The sequence below is a fragment of the Biomphalaria glabrata genome, chromosome 9 (genome assembly GCF_947242115.1).
Source record: "Biomphalaria glabrata chromosome 9, xgBioGlab47.1, whole genome shotgun sequence".
NCBI classification, from domain to species: domain Eukaryota; kingdom Metazoa; phylum Mollusca; class Gastropoda; family Planorbidae; genus Biomphalaria; species Biomphalaria glabrata.
This window is the reverse complement of record NC_074719.1, coordinates 8,638,623-8,655,425: the sequence shown is the minus strand read 5'-3', so window position 1 is coordinate 8,655,425 and position 16,803 is coordinate 8,638,623. Positions and strand designations below refer to the sequence as shown.

Below are 16,803 nucleotides of genomic sequence, written 5' to 3'. Positions count from 1 at the left end.
GAAGGAGTATTTGTACAAATTTGTCCTAGCATATGGGATGAGGATTGTGCCTTTATCTTTGTGTCTTTCTGTGTATTTTATTAAATTTTGTTTTTGTATTTGAAGATTATGGTTCAGTGTTTTATGTATAATTGCTACTTTACTTTTGAGTCTTCTGTCCTAAAGGCTTTCTAAATTTAGTGATTTTACTAAAGGTGTTACTCTAGTCAAATGTGAATATTTGTTTGTTATGAATCTCACTGCTCTATTTTGTGTCTGTTCCAGTTTCTTAATGTTTTCTTGAGTTTAGGGGTCCCAAACAATGGATGCATATTCTATTATTGGCATTATTAGCAAATCAATCAAATCAATTTTCAACATAGATTTAAGCTTGTCATTTCAAATTCATATTTCTACTCAATATTACTCCCTTCATCTATCCCTTAGACCAGTGGTCTTCAACCTTTTTTGAAATTTTTCTTTTAAAAAACCTTTTTGTAATTTTTCTTTTAAAAAATCTGCCAGTGCCCCCCACTAAGAAAAATACTTATAAAGAAGTGTGAGAAGGAAATGTTGAACACGATGTCATTTATTTATTAATTTTTATGCTGTCAATAACATCCCACATGAGAGATGACTGCATTCGGAAAGTGATTTTCTTTGGGGAGCTTAGAGTAGGAAAGAATTATAAAGATGCCCTTACTGGCATAGAGGAAAGTAACTGGCAGCAGATAGTCTCTAAGAGAGACAGTTTGAGAGCTCTCACAAAAGTTTTGAAACAAACATTTGAGACTCAAAGAAAAGCCATTATTGAAGACAGGCGCAAAAGACGGAAAGAAAACTTAAATAGAGTGCCTGCAGACAACGGCTTTGTCTGCACAAAATTTGGGAAAATATGCAAGCCGCAATTGGGTTTGCGTAGTTATGTGAAACAATGCACTCAGTCGTAATCTTTGGAATGAAGGCATTTTGCAGTGATTACACACAAAAATTAATTTGATTGCCATGACTTTCTTTCAAATCCTAAGCATATTGGAAAATTATGGCCTACTGTTTTTAGGTTTAATTGTAAATTTAGTTTTATTTTTAATATAAAAATTATTATTGCTGAATTCACTACAAAATGAAATAAAGCTAATGGGAACCATTGTGCCTCATGCAGTCTGACAATATCATAAACTTCAAGCTTTAATTAGCCAAAGTAAGGCGAAGGTCTCTTAGTGGCTACATCCAGTCTATTTCTTGCCTTATTCTTTAAGTTTGTTAAGCACTAAATCTAGGTTTACCATGTATCTTGAAGAAAAAGCTAAAACATAATTCCATTTTCGACCACAGTTTTGAAATTTTACTAAAACATTCAAATGCAGCCAAATCTCAGTTGTGCCTCCTATGTTAACATTCTGTTTACTGAAAACATAATTTTGTAAATCTATTTCTTCCTGCAACTCAATTTGAACACCAGTGAAAGATGTTTTATAAATGTCATTTATATTTTTTTTTTTACATTTTTATTTACATCCTAGAAGTGAATCGTCATATCCTCATAGAGTATTATTATGTGAATTGCATAGATATTGATGTCCTTAGGAGGTTTAAATCATTTGTCAACAAGTTATGTGACATTATAAAACTCTTTAAAAAAAGATTTAATATTTTGATAAAAGAAAAAAATGATATAATCAATAAAGGTACATTTCTTTCCTAGCAGTGGGAGGTTGGTTTCATTCATTTGCGTTAGATGTCTACCATGTGAAACCATTTTTTAGCCTGCTTTAAATCACTGCCAACTGTTGAATCTGTTTCTCAAAAAAAAATCAATATTGTATTTAAGAGCTTAACAAACCAAACAATAACAAACCCCTTTCGAAATCCAAAGAACTTCAGTTAACAGCAAGAATCTAACCTCTTTTTCATTATTTGTTTTACAAAACTGTTGAAAGATGAGATTGTTTTCGGGGATTTTCAGCATGGGTTTGTATCTTATTTACAATTTTCATAATTAGATTCAAATAGAAATGAAATTGCGACTAAACTTTTCTTAAGATGTTGCCTGTGTATCATAACTCACAAGTTGAATAGTGAATAGATCTGTTCTTTATTACATATTACTTATGAAGCCATTGTCCAACTACTGATGGTCCCTATATGTCGTCAAAAGCTACATAACAAACTAATTTTGAAATAATATTTCATCACTAACAGACATTTATGCATGCAAGATGCAAAGACACTAGATACCCTACAATTACAGCAAAGGGTTAACAATTTTAAAATAGAAAATGGGATTCCTGAACTCAATTTCTAACGTTGTTTCTGTTTTAAATTAGAAGCAAGCTAACTATAACTTGTCTATGTGTAGTTTGCCAGCTTTAAATTTTTTTTTTATTTGTTTCGCTTCAGTACACCTTTAGTTTCTTCTTTCTACTTTTATGCCCAGCACCCCCTTACTGCCTCCTATTGTGCCTAGCGCCCCCCTACCGCCCCTTTGGTTCCCAGTGCCCCCAAAAATCTCAAAAATGTCCCTTAGGGGACAGTAGCGCCCCTGTTGAAGACCACTGCCTTAGACTGTTGAACTGTTGGGGCACCACACAACATTAGTTGACCATCTTTCTCCATTCCTCTCTCTCTTTTGCCTTGGATAGAATTGCTTTCAATGACAGGCCTGTTTATCCTTTTATGTTGTTTTTCCACGGCATTCTTTGTCTGCCTCTTCTTTTTCCTGGTACTATCTTTTGACAGAAATTACCAGGTTATTGTGGGCTTCAGTTGCTGTTTCTAATTTCTTCATTGGTGATGCTGTCTTTGTAAGTGATACCTAGGATCTTTCTTTAGCATCTCATTTCCATTTCTAGGACGATCCTCTCAAGATCTGCAGTCAGTTTCTACAATTCGCAAGCATATAAGAATATGGACGTGATCAGTGAGCTCATCAGTCTGATTTTAGTGTCCAGGGCTATGCCTTTGTTTTTCCAGATTGTTTTCAGTTTCAGTTCCAGAAGTCACCCAATTAAACCTACTTAGTCCCAAGGATCACCATAAACAGACAGCCCCTTAACGTGGTAGACCACTTCACATATCTGGGTAGTATAGTATCAAATGATGACTTACTTTCAAGGGAAGTTGATAACCATCTGGCAAGGGCCAGTAGCGCCTTTCAAAACCTTCAGGCAAGAGTTTAGCAGAATAAATCATTCCGATTGCCTACGAAAATCAATGCTACCATGCAGTAGTTCTCTCCCTTTTATATGGATCTGAGAGGGACACTATACAGAAAACAACTAAGACTACTTGAGCTCTTTCACCCAAGGTGCTTACGCTCCATCATGAACATACGGTGGAGAGACTGCACTACAAACAGTGATGTCCTTGCGAATGCCAGTATGGACAATATAGAGGAACTTCTTATGGTCTGACAGTTACGCTGGGCAGGGTACGTATCCCGTATGGGGGGCAAACATATGCCAAAGGCAGTCTTCTTTGGTGAGCTAAAAGGTGGTCAACATAACAGAGGCACCCCACGGAAACACTTCAAATACCAGCTTAGGCGCCAACTTGCCTTAGCTGACATAGAAGAGAACACTTGGTTGCATGGGGCCTAAGAACGAGATAGCTGGAGGTCACAGGATACACATTTGAGACCAAAAGAAAATCTGCTGCCGAGGACAGACGCAGATGGCGAAAAGAAAATTTAAATCGACCACCTGCGGACAATGGATAGGCTTGCTATGGGTGTGGCAAAATATGTACCTCACAGTTAGGGCCGCGCAGCCACGGGAAATACTGCATTCCTCACTGATCTTTCGACTTGAAGACAAGCCTTATAAACATGTGGCCGTTGTAGTCCATTTTAGGTATCTTCTACTCTAACTGGTGACCTTAGTCTAAAAGGTCATTAGCCCAGTAGTTTTATGTTAAAACCAACCCCTCACATGTTAAGCAGTTTTCCATCACATGGCCTTAGGAGCCACATGTGAAAGATTTAGGAGTTGGAAAGGGACCAATGAGGCCATCCAAAGGTGCAGCATGCTGGACCATCAAAGGTACTACCCCTTTCCAGTGCCCCCATGCAGTAAATAATGTAAATATAAAATAATGCATTGTAGTACTACTCATAAGACAAATGTCATTCACAGTGGCATAGAAGTCTGAGGCGGCCATGAACAAATGATAGCTTTAGTTTTTATATCAGTTTCTCTCTTCTAGACTTGCTGCTGACCAAGGCTATAGAGCTCAGTATTAACTTAAAATGCAAGAAGAATTTAAATTAAAAACTACTTTTTTTGTTATTTATGCTGATTATATAGAAGATCTACTCTAGAGATTATCATATCATGACTTTAAATGGTTCTACAACAATTCTTTCACTTACATTTCATTCACAGACAAACCAATCACAATATTTTATTCACTGACAAATCATTCATGACATTTCATTCATCGACAAATTGTTAATGCCTTTTTGTTCCCCCAAAAACTAGTTAACTCGACAATTCATTCACCCAACATATCTCTCACTGACAATTTATTCACAGACAAATTGTTCATAGACAAATCGTTCACTGGATAGTAACATATTGTTAATATTATATATTCTCGTAGAGTGATTAATTTGTTTACTTTAAAACTTTTGTAGCTATTATTTCAAAAATTTTTTTTTTAAATCTGAGTTTCTTTGTCAATTTTTTAAAAAATTCTTTGTTCATTGTTTACTTTATAGTGGAAACGTTTAAGTTTGTTGAAAAAAAAATTTTTTTAAAATAAATAAACAATATAATTTAATAAAAATATATTTAAAAAATACATTAAAAATAACAAACAAAAAAAAACTTTCACCAATGTTTTGCAAACTTGTAGATGAATGTAAAAAAACAATGACTGAAATTGTCAATAAACCATTTCTCCTTTTATAAGTAAAAGTTCCCTGTCCGATAAAGTTGTAGTACTTCTACAGCCACCATTCAGTCTTGCGCTCAACTAGGTGATAACTAGCATATCCAGCTGAATGGGTAGATAGGAAGGCCCTAAAGAGTGTTAACCATAACGGCATGATGGAATAGGTATGTTAATTAAACATCTGGACTGCTATTAAAAAGATAAGCAATTGTGGGTGGGGCAAACAAGACTACATGAGGGACATGAGTGTAAAAGAAGGCCTACTTGACAAAAGAGAAGATGCTGCCTATACTTAAGTGAGGGTCCATTTAAATTTTTTAGCTAGCTTGTTGTTAGATCAGATATTTTTAAGTATAATTTTTATCACTTACTGTCCTTATTACTAAAGAATAAACAACAAAAAATTAACAAAGAAACTCAGAATAGACCCAACTCTACCAATCAATTTTTTTTTCAAACAATAGCTACAAAAGTTTTAATGTAAACTAATTAAACAGACAACGAAAATATATAATATTAACAACATGCGATTTGTCTATGAAAATTAGTCAGTGAACAAGTTGGCTGTGAGAAATATGTTGGTGAGCAGTGAGCAATTGGTCGGGTGAACGAATAGTCTTGTGAACTCATTGTCAGTTGAACTAATTGTAAGGCGAATGAATAGTCATGTGTATAAATTGTCGAGTGAAAAAAAAGTCGTAAACAATTTGTCATTGAAGAAATGTCTGTGAACAAATTGTCATATCTCCACTTTAAATAATTGTATCATAATAGTAGTAGAACTATGTATTCACTTATTATTGAAAGTGTATGACTTTAATTGCTTTCTAGCATAGTAAATTAACTTTAAAATACAAACCAATGAAATATGAGATTAATGATAAGACTGCTGAATGAACACTGTAAGATTTCTCTATGCAATACACATTTTACTCTTGCTTTCTGTTATTTTTACTACTTGTGTGTCTTTCTGGATCTAATACTAGTAAGAACAGAATTAACTATTTTATTAAATGTATTAGCTACTATATACTAGAAATGAAATACCTGTAATCCTGGGGTCACATTACAAGTTTGACCATAGCAGTAGTTTTCCAATAGCTGCATAGAAGAAGATACTACATCTCCTTCAGTCTTCTCAATTTTTACATGTGACAATTTCATGTCTTGTAGTTCACATGACTGTGTTATCAAACATATTTCATTAAGACTTTCTTTCTTCTCATGTTTTATTACATTGCCCAAGTCAAGATTGGACTCATGCTCTATATCAGCCATCAGTGACACTTTGATGTCTTCTTCTTCAGATGACTGTTTTAACAAATATTCTTGAATTGGTTAATTTACTTTTCCCTTTGTTTTGATTTAGAACAAATTCAATTAATTTTTCTGCAATAAAGATAAATGTGAATGCTATAAAATAATATTTAAAAAAAAATAATTAAATAATGGGCGGTTGTATCGCAAAAAACAAATTATTATTTTTTAATGCAGTCAACTTAAAAAAAAAGTGATAGCAGCATGAAACAGATGCCTGTAATATCTCTATGGTAAGAGTGTTCTTTGGATTGTATTAGGGCCTCTTCTGGCCTTGTTATAATGTTGTTGTACCTTTATCCTGATCATATTTATCGTCGCGCAGTTCTACAATGGTTACTGAGTAGTTAGACCACACACAAGTAATTTCAGAAACAGACGATGTTATATAAGACGACATCTATTTATTGCATAAGAAAGTAAGATGACAGCTTGTAGGCAACTAGCCATCACAAAATACATACATCATGTCAAACATAAATCCAATAGAATACTCCTAGGTACACAACTTATATCACATCTCTAAGTCATATTACATTACACTATCTTGTACAGCTCCTTACTCTCAGGAGTCCAAAAATCAACTGAGATTTCACCCCGTGGTCAGTCACAGACCAATAAGTTTTTCCAGTGAAAAGGCATGAGCTCAATTAGTGACTATCCAGTCACAACATGTCACAGTGGATCTCAAATGGGTGTGTGACAATGCCCAAGCACTTTTAATTTATTTTGTTTTTGGACAAATAATTTCACTTGACTAATTGATGATTTTTCAAAAGCCTGAAAAGGTTTAGATAACAGTGAGCAAATAGATGATATCTTACTAGATTTTTCCAAGGCTTTTGACAAAGTTCACCACCATAGTTCGCTTAAAAAAATTAAAATATTTTGGCATTGATGATTCATTGCATCAGTGGATTAAAGATTTTCTGATAGAGAGAGAACAAACTGTAATAATAAATGGCTCTAAATCAACACCAATCTATATACATAATTCTCTTCTTCCCTAAACAGGTCAAACAAGAAGTAAAGGAAAGATCACTCTCTTATTTCTACAGATAGTCACCCCACGAAAAAAAACAAGAGGGGGGGGGGGAGAACAGGTTTTCACAGCTTGCTACGGATGGCTGCGCGCTGGACTGTCAAACCCTGCGGGAGGTTTGGACTAGGAAGTAAACTGTCGTCAACTCTGAAGGAACATCCAAAACATGTAAAACATTTTACAAACACTAAATAGCAGGTCTGGACTTAAGCATTGTGGGGCCCTATTCGAAACGGATTTCGCTGGGCCAAGTTTGGGTAGGGAAGCGGACAATAAGTGTAATTTAAGAGTTTGTATCAGAAAATAAATTCATCTATGCATTTTATTCATTCTTTACTACGTACAGAATTACTTTACGAGCCTTGCGTCTAGCAAAGTCATACAGTATATCATAATAATTCTGTTTGCCACATAGATCCCGCTCAATAGCAAGAATTACCAAATGTTTCAATCTATCTTTGAGAATTGTTGACCTCAAGTAATTCTTCATTAGTTTGAGGCATGAGAAGATCACCTGATTACACAATTACTGCTAATGCATAATGCCGTTTTTATTAATTGACGTTTTCCATATATTGAATGACACCCCAAAATGACAATTGTTTTCTATGTATTTCCATATATTTTAAGGACTTTTTCATATATTTTGCAATTTCGGGAGATTTCCAGGAGCTCCTGGTAAATCGAGAGGAGTGCACGGGAAATATGTTTTAAGTTATAAAATGGTTTAATTTAATAATTTATCCACCTTGAATTAGCGCGGGTTCCATGAAAGTGCGGACCCTTCTGTCACATAGGTTGCAGTGGCCTAAGACCGGCCCTGCAAAATAGCGGCATATGCTATGCCGCCGGTCGACTAGTAACAGTAAACTCAGCTGTACATGAAGAACAGTTTTGGGTCCACTACTATTTTTTAATTTACAAAAACGATTTACCAAATTGCATTAGTTCAGGAACAATAGTGACGGATCAATATTCAGAGTCAGATTATTTGCAGACAATTGCATAATATATAGAACAATAAAAACAACACAAGTTACAGAAATTTTACAAAGAGAATTAGATCTAGATCTAGATGAATTACAGAAATGGGAATCAAACTGGAGCCCAGAAAAATGTCAGTTATTAAGACTAACAAAAAAAACAACTAAAATTAATTTCACTTCTCTTATTCGTGCCAAACCCGTAACACAGACTAAAAATGCAAAATACCTAGATTCTAGATCTAGGACGTCTAGGTCACTAGTAGGTGTTTTTAAAACAAATGAAAAACTGTCATGGAATCCTCTGACTCTGATGAAACTATCAAAAAATCAAACAAAGCATTAGGGTTTATCAAAAGAAATTTCTATAAATCAAATAAGAACATAAAACTAAAATGTTATTTAACCTTGGTTAGGCCAATAAATGAATAATAGATTAATAGAATATATATTTTTTTTATGCATCCTCGTTTGGGACCCATCTACTCAAGAAAACATTAAGAAACTGGAACAGACACAAAATAGAGTGCAGGCACTGCAGACAGTGAGATTCATAACAAACGAATATTATAATTTAGATGTAATTAATAAGAATATATTTATTAATTATATAATAATATACTATTCTCTCCTCCCACTATTCAAAACTACTGCTAGTAATAGTGTAGATCTATATTCCTAGTTGTTTATTCAATGTACATAGCTATCCGTATTTAGGGTCGGTATTTTATATTATATAGCTCCTTCTTCCCTAGTGCTATTAGAGCATGGAATGGGTTGCCTGAGCTAGCCAGGAAAACCAGTGACCCAGTGTCAGTGACATGGCTGAATTTATAAGTCATTGGTTAATATGCATGACTAAATGCATGACGCGTAGGACGTATTCATCTTCTTTTTTGAAGTAACGTCTGTATTATATAAGATAAGATGGTCTGTGAGCTCTACAGCTGTATTATTTCTATTAGTTTATTTTGAATTATTTTCTCTCTCTTCTAAGTTCCTCTCTAACTGAGTAACTCTAAAGTAGGTACTTCGATAAACTGACCTAGATCCATTTTTTTTTTCTCCCAAAAAATGGCTGAAAAGTGTGTCAGCACATTTTACCCTTTTTTTAGGGGTGGTCATTTCCATCAAAGTTTTAGCATATTGTATTTGATTTGAGGACTAATTATGATTACTTTTTGTAAACATAAGATATCAGAGATCATTTTTATTTGCTTTTGAAGCCAATCTGTTAAATTTTTCTTAACAAAAGTTTATGTGAAAGTTGACATTTTTTCCTATAAAAGTTACAACAATGCTGTTTGCTACAATAATTTATCATATTATGAAATGTGTATATTTGAAATTTCATTAAATTCTCTTGGCGCACTTTAAAGATATTTGATATTAAAATTAACAAAGACAAAGAAGGGTAAAATTTTCTTTTTTAAATAAAATAAAAGTGTTTATGGTTACAACAATCTCACTAATTCTATTGAATTTAGCATGTTAATATATATATATGTGTGCTAAGTTTGAACTTTGTAGCTTGGCGCACTCTTTAGATATTAATTTTCAAAGTTGATGGTTAAAACCTATTTTTAGTAACAACCAACACTGTGATTTACTGGAAATGGTCAATTTCTGTCTATCACGAGCTATTTTTAGAAGCACACATAGGAATTTTTCATTTCAATTAACTTTTATAGTGTTTGAATGCTAGATTATGGAGAGGGAATGTGTCTTTATTATAATGACTTTGTAATCTGCAAATTTTAAAGTAAAAGTTTAATTACTTTAAAAAATAATATTAACTATTACAATTTTTTTTTCATATTTTTAGCTCAGCGAACTAATAATTAATTTTTTTTTCTGTGTGTTGTTTTTTTCTATTAATATACATGTAAATTAATAGTTAATAAATGAGTACATTATATTTTTAAAATGATGAGCTATTATTGCACAAAAATTCAAGTAAAAAATCTTTTAATAACTTCTATAAAATCGCAAGGTTTCTTTTTTATTTTATTGTCCGAAGCAAGAAATTTTTCATTTACAATCTAATTCTTAAAGCATTTAAATTAAGGCATTTTAAAATGATTAATTGCCAGTGCTCTACAAAAAGGTTAAAACTGTTTTTTTATGAAGTTTATGAAACTTATAGTCATTAAATTTTAGGAAATATTTTTCTGCGCAGTGCTATTTTCATTTATAATTTATAAGAATTATCTATCTGATGCATATAAATAGCTATTTAAATACAGTAGAATTATAATTAAACAAAATAAAACACAATACAGATCTCTGATTATTTTTATTTGTGATTTTTGGGCTCATATGATGACAAAATCACATATATTTTTATTTTTTGTCGAAGGCTTTTTTCTATATTAATTAACTTTTTTTCAAAGATTTTATTGCTTGGTCTTATTTTTTAAATTTATTTTAACAGAATACTGGTTAATGTAAAAGAGTGTGAAGTTTCAACCCCATATCTTTAAGACTTTTTATAATACAGTTAATTTAAGTTCAACTGTCAGTTGTTTCGGTCACAGATTTTTTTTTATTTACAAAGGCTAAAGAAGGCTAATTTTTGGCCACTAAAAATTTAATAACTTCCCTCACAATTAACTCAGCAATATAAAATTGGTATAATTGGAAAGCATTTCTCAAGCTCTATCTAACTACATAGGTTTCATTGCATTGTGATCATTTTGAAATTTTTATCGAAGTACCTATCTAAAGTTAAAGTTTATTCCTATCCGTGATTAACGTCGGAGTATTAGTTTACGAGACTAGAAACGCTAAATCAGGTTTCTCTTATATTTTAAGAATATGCAGAAAAAAATGCAGATTACAAATATGTAATTTGATTTCCTCGGAGATAAATAGTTTTGAAAATATAAATTTTTAAGTTTTATTTCTTATTACCATATATTGTCATTGGAAATACACCATTTTGGTTTTAAGGCTTAATACTAGACTATCTCCCTTGAATTACTTGCCAACATTTTTATGTTGCTGTTTTGACTTTCTTTCTAGCAGCTATTAGATCTAATATTAAAATTCATTTAAAATGATAGAATAACAGCACAAAACTCTCTTTAAAAAAGTTATTGAAAAAATTAAGAAACAACTTCATCAATTTAGTATTAACATTTTTTTTTAGACCTTCATTTCAGTAAATACAGTTTAAAATGCATAAGTTGACAGCATAAGAACAGAAATCTCTTTTTAAAAAGTTATTGGAAAAAGAAGACGGACGGTACTATAAAACAACTAGGTAATTCCCCCTTTTGATAATGCCATAGACATAAATAAATATAGACTGGCCGAAGGAAGTAACGTCATGTAACTTGAAAACATGTATATCTATTGTATTCGGATTTCCGAATTATGAAAAATTGCATGATCTTCATTCTTAGAGATTTAAAAAAAAAACACTAGTGAAAATAATACTTATACAGGTTATGGCTGAAATAGATATAAATACTTAACTTTTATACTGCTCATAAATGCTGTATAATAAAGTACACACATTTGCAAGTTAAAAATTTTCGTTTCATAAAACTCTTTCATCGGCCAGTCTATATTTATTTATGTCTATGGATAATGCTTTTAATCTTGATCCTGCTCCTTGACAACGCAGAAAATAAATAAATACCGACGTAAATGCGGATATTGCCTAATCTTCAAATTCAAAATTAAAGCCTCTTGAACTTACCACACCTAATTCAAATTACCTTAAATTTATTAAATGGCTTAAAACAAATGAAATTAATGTTCTGAGAACATATAACATGGTGTGTGAGTGTGTAAAAAAAAAAAAAAACAAGATCAGAAAAAAGGGATTTCACGGGGCAGCCTTCTTTTTTGGGTTTTCTCTCAGATTTTTTTTTTCTAGCTAAAAATATGCTTCATCTAACTAGATCTATACCGGTATCATCTAACTATAGATATTCTTCTTCTTCTAGCCAGCTTTATTGCTGCTGAGCTGTGAGCTCTTTTGCAGACTGTGCCAAGGAAAAAAAGTGTGCTGTTTTCTTCAGTTGTTCAGCACTGCCGTACAGGGTGTTGGTTATGTTGGGCTGTAGTGGAAGTAGGGTCTGCCTAAGGTGGATTAGGGAGGGGCATTCAAAGAGGATATGGTTTACGGTTTCAAAGGGGTGGGCGCAGTGTCTGCAAAGGGGTAGTTGTGTGGAGTTTATTTTGTTCAGGTGGTAATTTAATAGTGGTGTGTGTCCTGTTCTTAGTTGGAAGATTGTAGATTGTTCTTTGCGGGGGAGGAAGTTAATACTGTCCAGTTTGTTAGGCGTAGTCATTTCTCTGTACAAGGCTCTGCCTGTGTTTCCCGATGCCCATTGGTTGAGCCACTCCTCTTTGTGATTGTTGACTAACATTGACCTTAGGGTGAGGTAGTTAACAGGTCTATCTGGTTGTTCCATAGTTGAACCTGCCTTTGATAGCTTATCTGCCTTTTCATTTCACATGATGCCAATGTGTCCAGGGATCCACTGTAGTGTAATATTGATATTTAATTTTGATATCATCTGGTGGATTATCACACTGAGTGTTGTCAACTCTCTTGGGCTGTTTGAGGTGCTGCTGTTGAGTGCTTGCAGAGTAGATTGGGAGTCTGTAAAGACAACAATATCTGATGGTGGTTGCACTCCTTCATATAATTTGTTTTCCACTGTCTGGAGTGCTATGGTAATTGCCTCAATTTCAGCTTGGAAGTTTGAGCAGTAATCACCACAGGGTGCGCTTATCTCAAAGTGTTTATTTTTAGGGAAGACCAGGAAGGCACCAAGACCAGCATTGATGGTAGCTTTGAAAGCCGATCCGTCTGTATAAATATGGATAGCTGTTTTTTGATAGCTTTCGATTGTTTCAAGCGTGCCTACTTTGAGCTCCAGTGGATTTGATTCTTTTGTTAAGGTGTTATTTAGTAAATGTGTTTTGATGGTTGGTTGTTTGTAGTTTAGTCCGGGTGAAATGTTTGAAAACCTGGTAATCTTTTCTCTGTTATTGGGTAGGTGGTGTTTTAGGGCTAGTTCGTCAGTAAGTTGGATCAGAGTCCTTTGCTTTTTTTGGTTGTTTTTCCTATTTCTCTGTGTTAGTAATTTGTTTGGATGATCGTCCTCCAACCTTCTGTATCTCTCAATAGCTTCTAATGCTGCTCTGTTGCGCCTTAACTTAAGAGGTTCAATATTGGAGTCTATTTCACAGGCTGCTGTGGGAGTAGTTCTCATACCTCCACTAATTAACCGCAAGGCTTGGTTTTGGATTGTATCTAATGATGATTGATAGGTTTTGTTGGCAGCTACTTGTATGGAGAGACAGTTATCCATTACAGATCTGACATATCCAGTGTATAACTGTCTTAAGGTTTTCTTTTCAGCTCCCCAGGATGTTCCTGCTAGGTGTTTTATTATGTTTAATCTTTGTGATGCCTTTTCTTTTAAATCTGCCATAAAGTGTTTTAGAGACAGTCTTTGGTCTAGTTTTACACCAAGATATGTTGGATTTTCTTCTTTATTTATTGGCTGAGAGTCTATTTTTAGGATGTAGTTTCTTTTTGCTGTTTTGTTGCTGTGGCTAAAGATTGAATAAATTGACTTTTCTTTGTTTATTTCCATTTTCCATAATTTTGAATATGTGGAGATAGTTGTGAGGGCTCTATTTAGTTTGGATCTAGTCAGCACTGGATATTTCTCTGTAGTCCAAATTAAAAGGTCGTCTGCATAAAGTGCCTTATTGACCGAAATGAGGACCGGGAGGTCATTCATGAAGATTAGAAAGAGAGTGCAGCTAAGGGCTGAACCTTGTGGTAGTCCTTCTTCCAAACTTTTTTGACTAGAGATGGCACCTTCGAATCGGGTTTGGATGGTTCTGTTTTTTAAGAATGCTCTGATCCAGCTGTACATTTTTCCATGGATGCCCATTTTTTTCATCTTCAAAAATAGACCTTTTCTCCACACTCTATCATAGGCTTGCTGCAAATCTATAAATACTGCTGTAGTGTGCTTGTTTTCATGAAACCCTTCTACTGTGTCCTGGATAAAACGAAAGAGGTGGTCTTCTGTTCTACTTGCTTTCCTGAAGCCAGCTTGTGCATTGTGGAGTGAGCAAGTACTTTCTAGCCACCAATAAAGTCGGTTATTGATCATTTTTTCTGCCATTTTGCCAATGTTGGATGTTAGAGATATTGGTCTATAACTTTTTGGGTCTCCAGGTGGTTTATTTTTCTTTAAGATGGGTATTATGTTTGCGGTTCTCCATTCCTGTGGTATGTCTCCAGTTTTCCATGTATGGTTGATAAAGTTAAGTATACAGTTTTGGGCCTGTGGTCCTAGTCCCCGAATCATTTCATTTGTTATTTTATCGGGTCCAGGGGATTTTCTTGACTTGAGGCTTTTTAGGGCAGTATTGAGCTCTTGTAGAGTGAAGGGAATGTCAAAGATCTGACAGTTGACTGTTGGAACTTTTTCTTCTTTCTTTAAGATATTACTGAAGGCCTGGTCCAATTGTTTTCTTGGCTTTGACTTGTTAATGCTGGCAAAATATTTATTGAAGGTTTCAGCCTTTTTAAGGTTTTCTGTTATTATGTCGTCAGTGTCTTTTATAGGTTGGGGGTTTGTTATTTGTTTCTTTCCTGCTAGCCGGTGCAGAAGGGTCCAGGCCTTTCGACCATACTTGTTTAGATCTAGTTGTTCGCATGTTGTGGTCCACTTTTTCTTTTTTTCTGTTTTAATTTTGTATCTTATAAGCCCTGTCAATTTGTTGTACGTTGTCTTGTTCTCTCTAGTAGGATTTTTTTCTATAGTCTTCCTGGCCATGTTTCTTTCTTTTACTAATTTATCTAATTCAGGTGTCCAAAAAGGTTTGTATTTCTTAACTTGGCCTCGAGGGATGTATTTTTTTGCTGTTTGTAAGGTGTTGGAGACTATAGTTGTGTAAGTTGAATTGACGTCTGTCTCAATTACGCTTGATGGTCTTGTGTCTGTTTCTTGTGAAAAAGCTGCCCAGTTAGCTTTTTTATAGTTCCATCTAGTTGTTTTGTTGGATTGGTATCTACCTGGCGTTCCAATATTGAGGAGTATAGGCCTGTGGTCACTACCTATGTCTTCAAGTACTGTTATTTTAGAAGAGTCGGTAATGTCTGTAGAGATAAAAGTTAGGTCAGGTCTGCTAGTTGTGTTGTGTGCTCTGTGGAGGAAAGTTGGAGGTGTAGTTTTGTTTTGCAGAAGGTGTAGGTTAGAGGCATTTGTTACATCCTCTATTTCTTTGCCCCGCTTGTTGTAGTGTGGGTAGCCTAGGGAAGGTGTGTGTGCATTGAAGTCGCCAGCTATTATTGTCCTTGTGTAGTGTGGTAGTTGTATGTCTATTTCTGCTGTTGATGATGGTGGGCAATAGTAGTTTTTGATGGTGTACTTTGTTCCTCCTCTCCAAAGAAGTATTTCCTGCGTGTCGATGTCTGTATTGTTCTGTATTTGTTTTACTGTGGCTTGTGTGTCGTTTCTTATGAGGGTCATAATTCCCTGGCATTTGGTGCAAAGGCATCTGTACTGTGTGTAGCCTGTGATGTTTATTTTTTTCTTGGGCAGTAGTGTTTCTTGCAATAGCGCTATGTGTATATCATGCTTCTTGAGTATGTGTTGGAGTTCTGTTGTCTTGTTTTGTAGGCCTAAGATGTTGAGTTGCAAAAGGTTTAGGTGTTTGCTGCTAGTCTGTTTTTTATTTCCAGTAGCTGACTTATCACAGGCAGTCCTGGAAGAAACTGCCATGCGCAGACCTTTTACGAGGCGACGTCTGAGCTCGTATGGATTTTTCGTTAAATTCCTTGGCATTTAGTGTAGGCTGGGTGTTTCCTCAGGCTTTTTTTAAATATATAAATATATAGTCCCCGCATTTTAAGGGAGTTTTCGGTCTTGGCAATTTTCTCCAATACTGACATAAAAGGAAACATCTAGGTCTGAAGACTGTAACCGGAATATCCATGGGACAAGGTGGGGTTGGCCAATGGTCCATTCTCCGCCATCCATAGAGCTCTCCAAATGGAACTTTTCTGCAGTAGAAAGCTTAAAGTGGACTGTGCCCTGGGTATGCTCTGTGGAATCGTCACATCCTGGATCCAGGCCCCTTCACGATATCACATTCACCAGATTTAGAAAAAAAAACACTTCATGTTGGGTTTATGTCTAGTATTAGAATGTAGTGAGACAAGAACTATAGATATATATAAATAGATCTCAAAGTCATAAAGTATAATTTTGTTCAAAAGAAAAATAATTAAACATGTAGGCCTACTGAAGATATGCATGCATCTAGTTGTTTTTTTAAATCAATATTTCGCGTTTCTTGGTGACGTAATAGATTATTATCTATAGATCTTATTGTTAACCATATATAGACATACAGATCTATGTTTTTTATTTTCATAATTTGATAAGAAGAAAAAAAAGAGAAGAAATAAGCTCAAATTATATTGTTAACGTTTTATTTTGACCTTTATTTCAGCAAATAAACGTAAAAAAAAAACAACATAAGTTGACAGCATAAGAGCACAAAAACTCTCTTTAAAAAAAGTTATTAAAAGTTCAAAAT

At 34.2% G+C, this 16,803-nt stretch overlaps 1 protein-coding gene across 4 annotated transcripts in view; it reads right to left on the bottom strand.

The window, feature by feature from the left end:
- The window catches only part of LOC106064651 (zinc finger protein 227-like), a 139,227-nt gene extending 127,981 nt beyond the window's left edge, over positions 1-11,246 (bottom strand). For 2 of the 4 annotated variants that reach the window (XM_056041383.1, XM_056041387.1), the window contains exons 1-2: positions 11,128-11,245; positions 5,920-6,261 (exon numbers count right to left, since the gene is read on the bottom strand). In XM_056041383.1, the coding sequence (XP_055897358.1) occupies positions 5,920-6,150 (231 nt within the window). In that variant the 5' untranslated portion in view covers positions 6,151-6,261; positions 11,128-11,245. Of the gene's footprint in view, positions 1-5,919; positions 6,262-7,013; positions 7,032-11,127 lie in introns of those variants that run through there. The other 2 variants (XM_056041385.1, XM_056041384.1) reach the window with 2 other exon arrangements.
- Between the last annotated feature and the right edge of the window lie 5,557 nt (positions 11,247-16,803).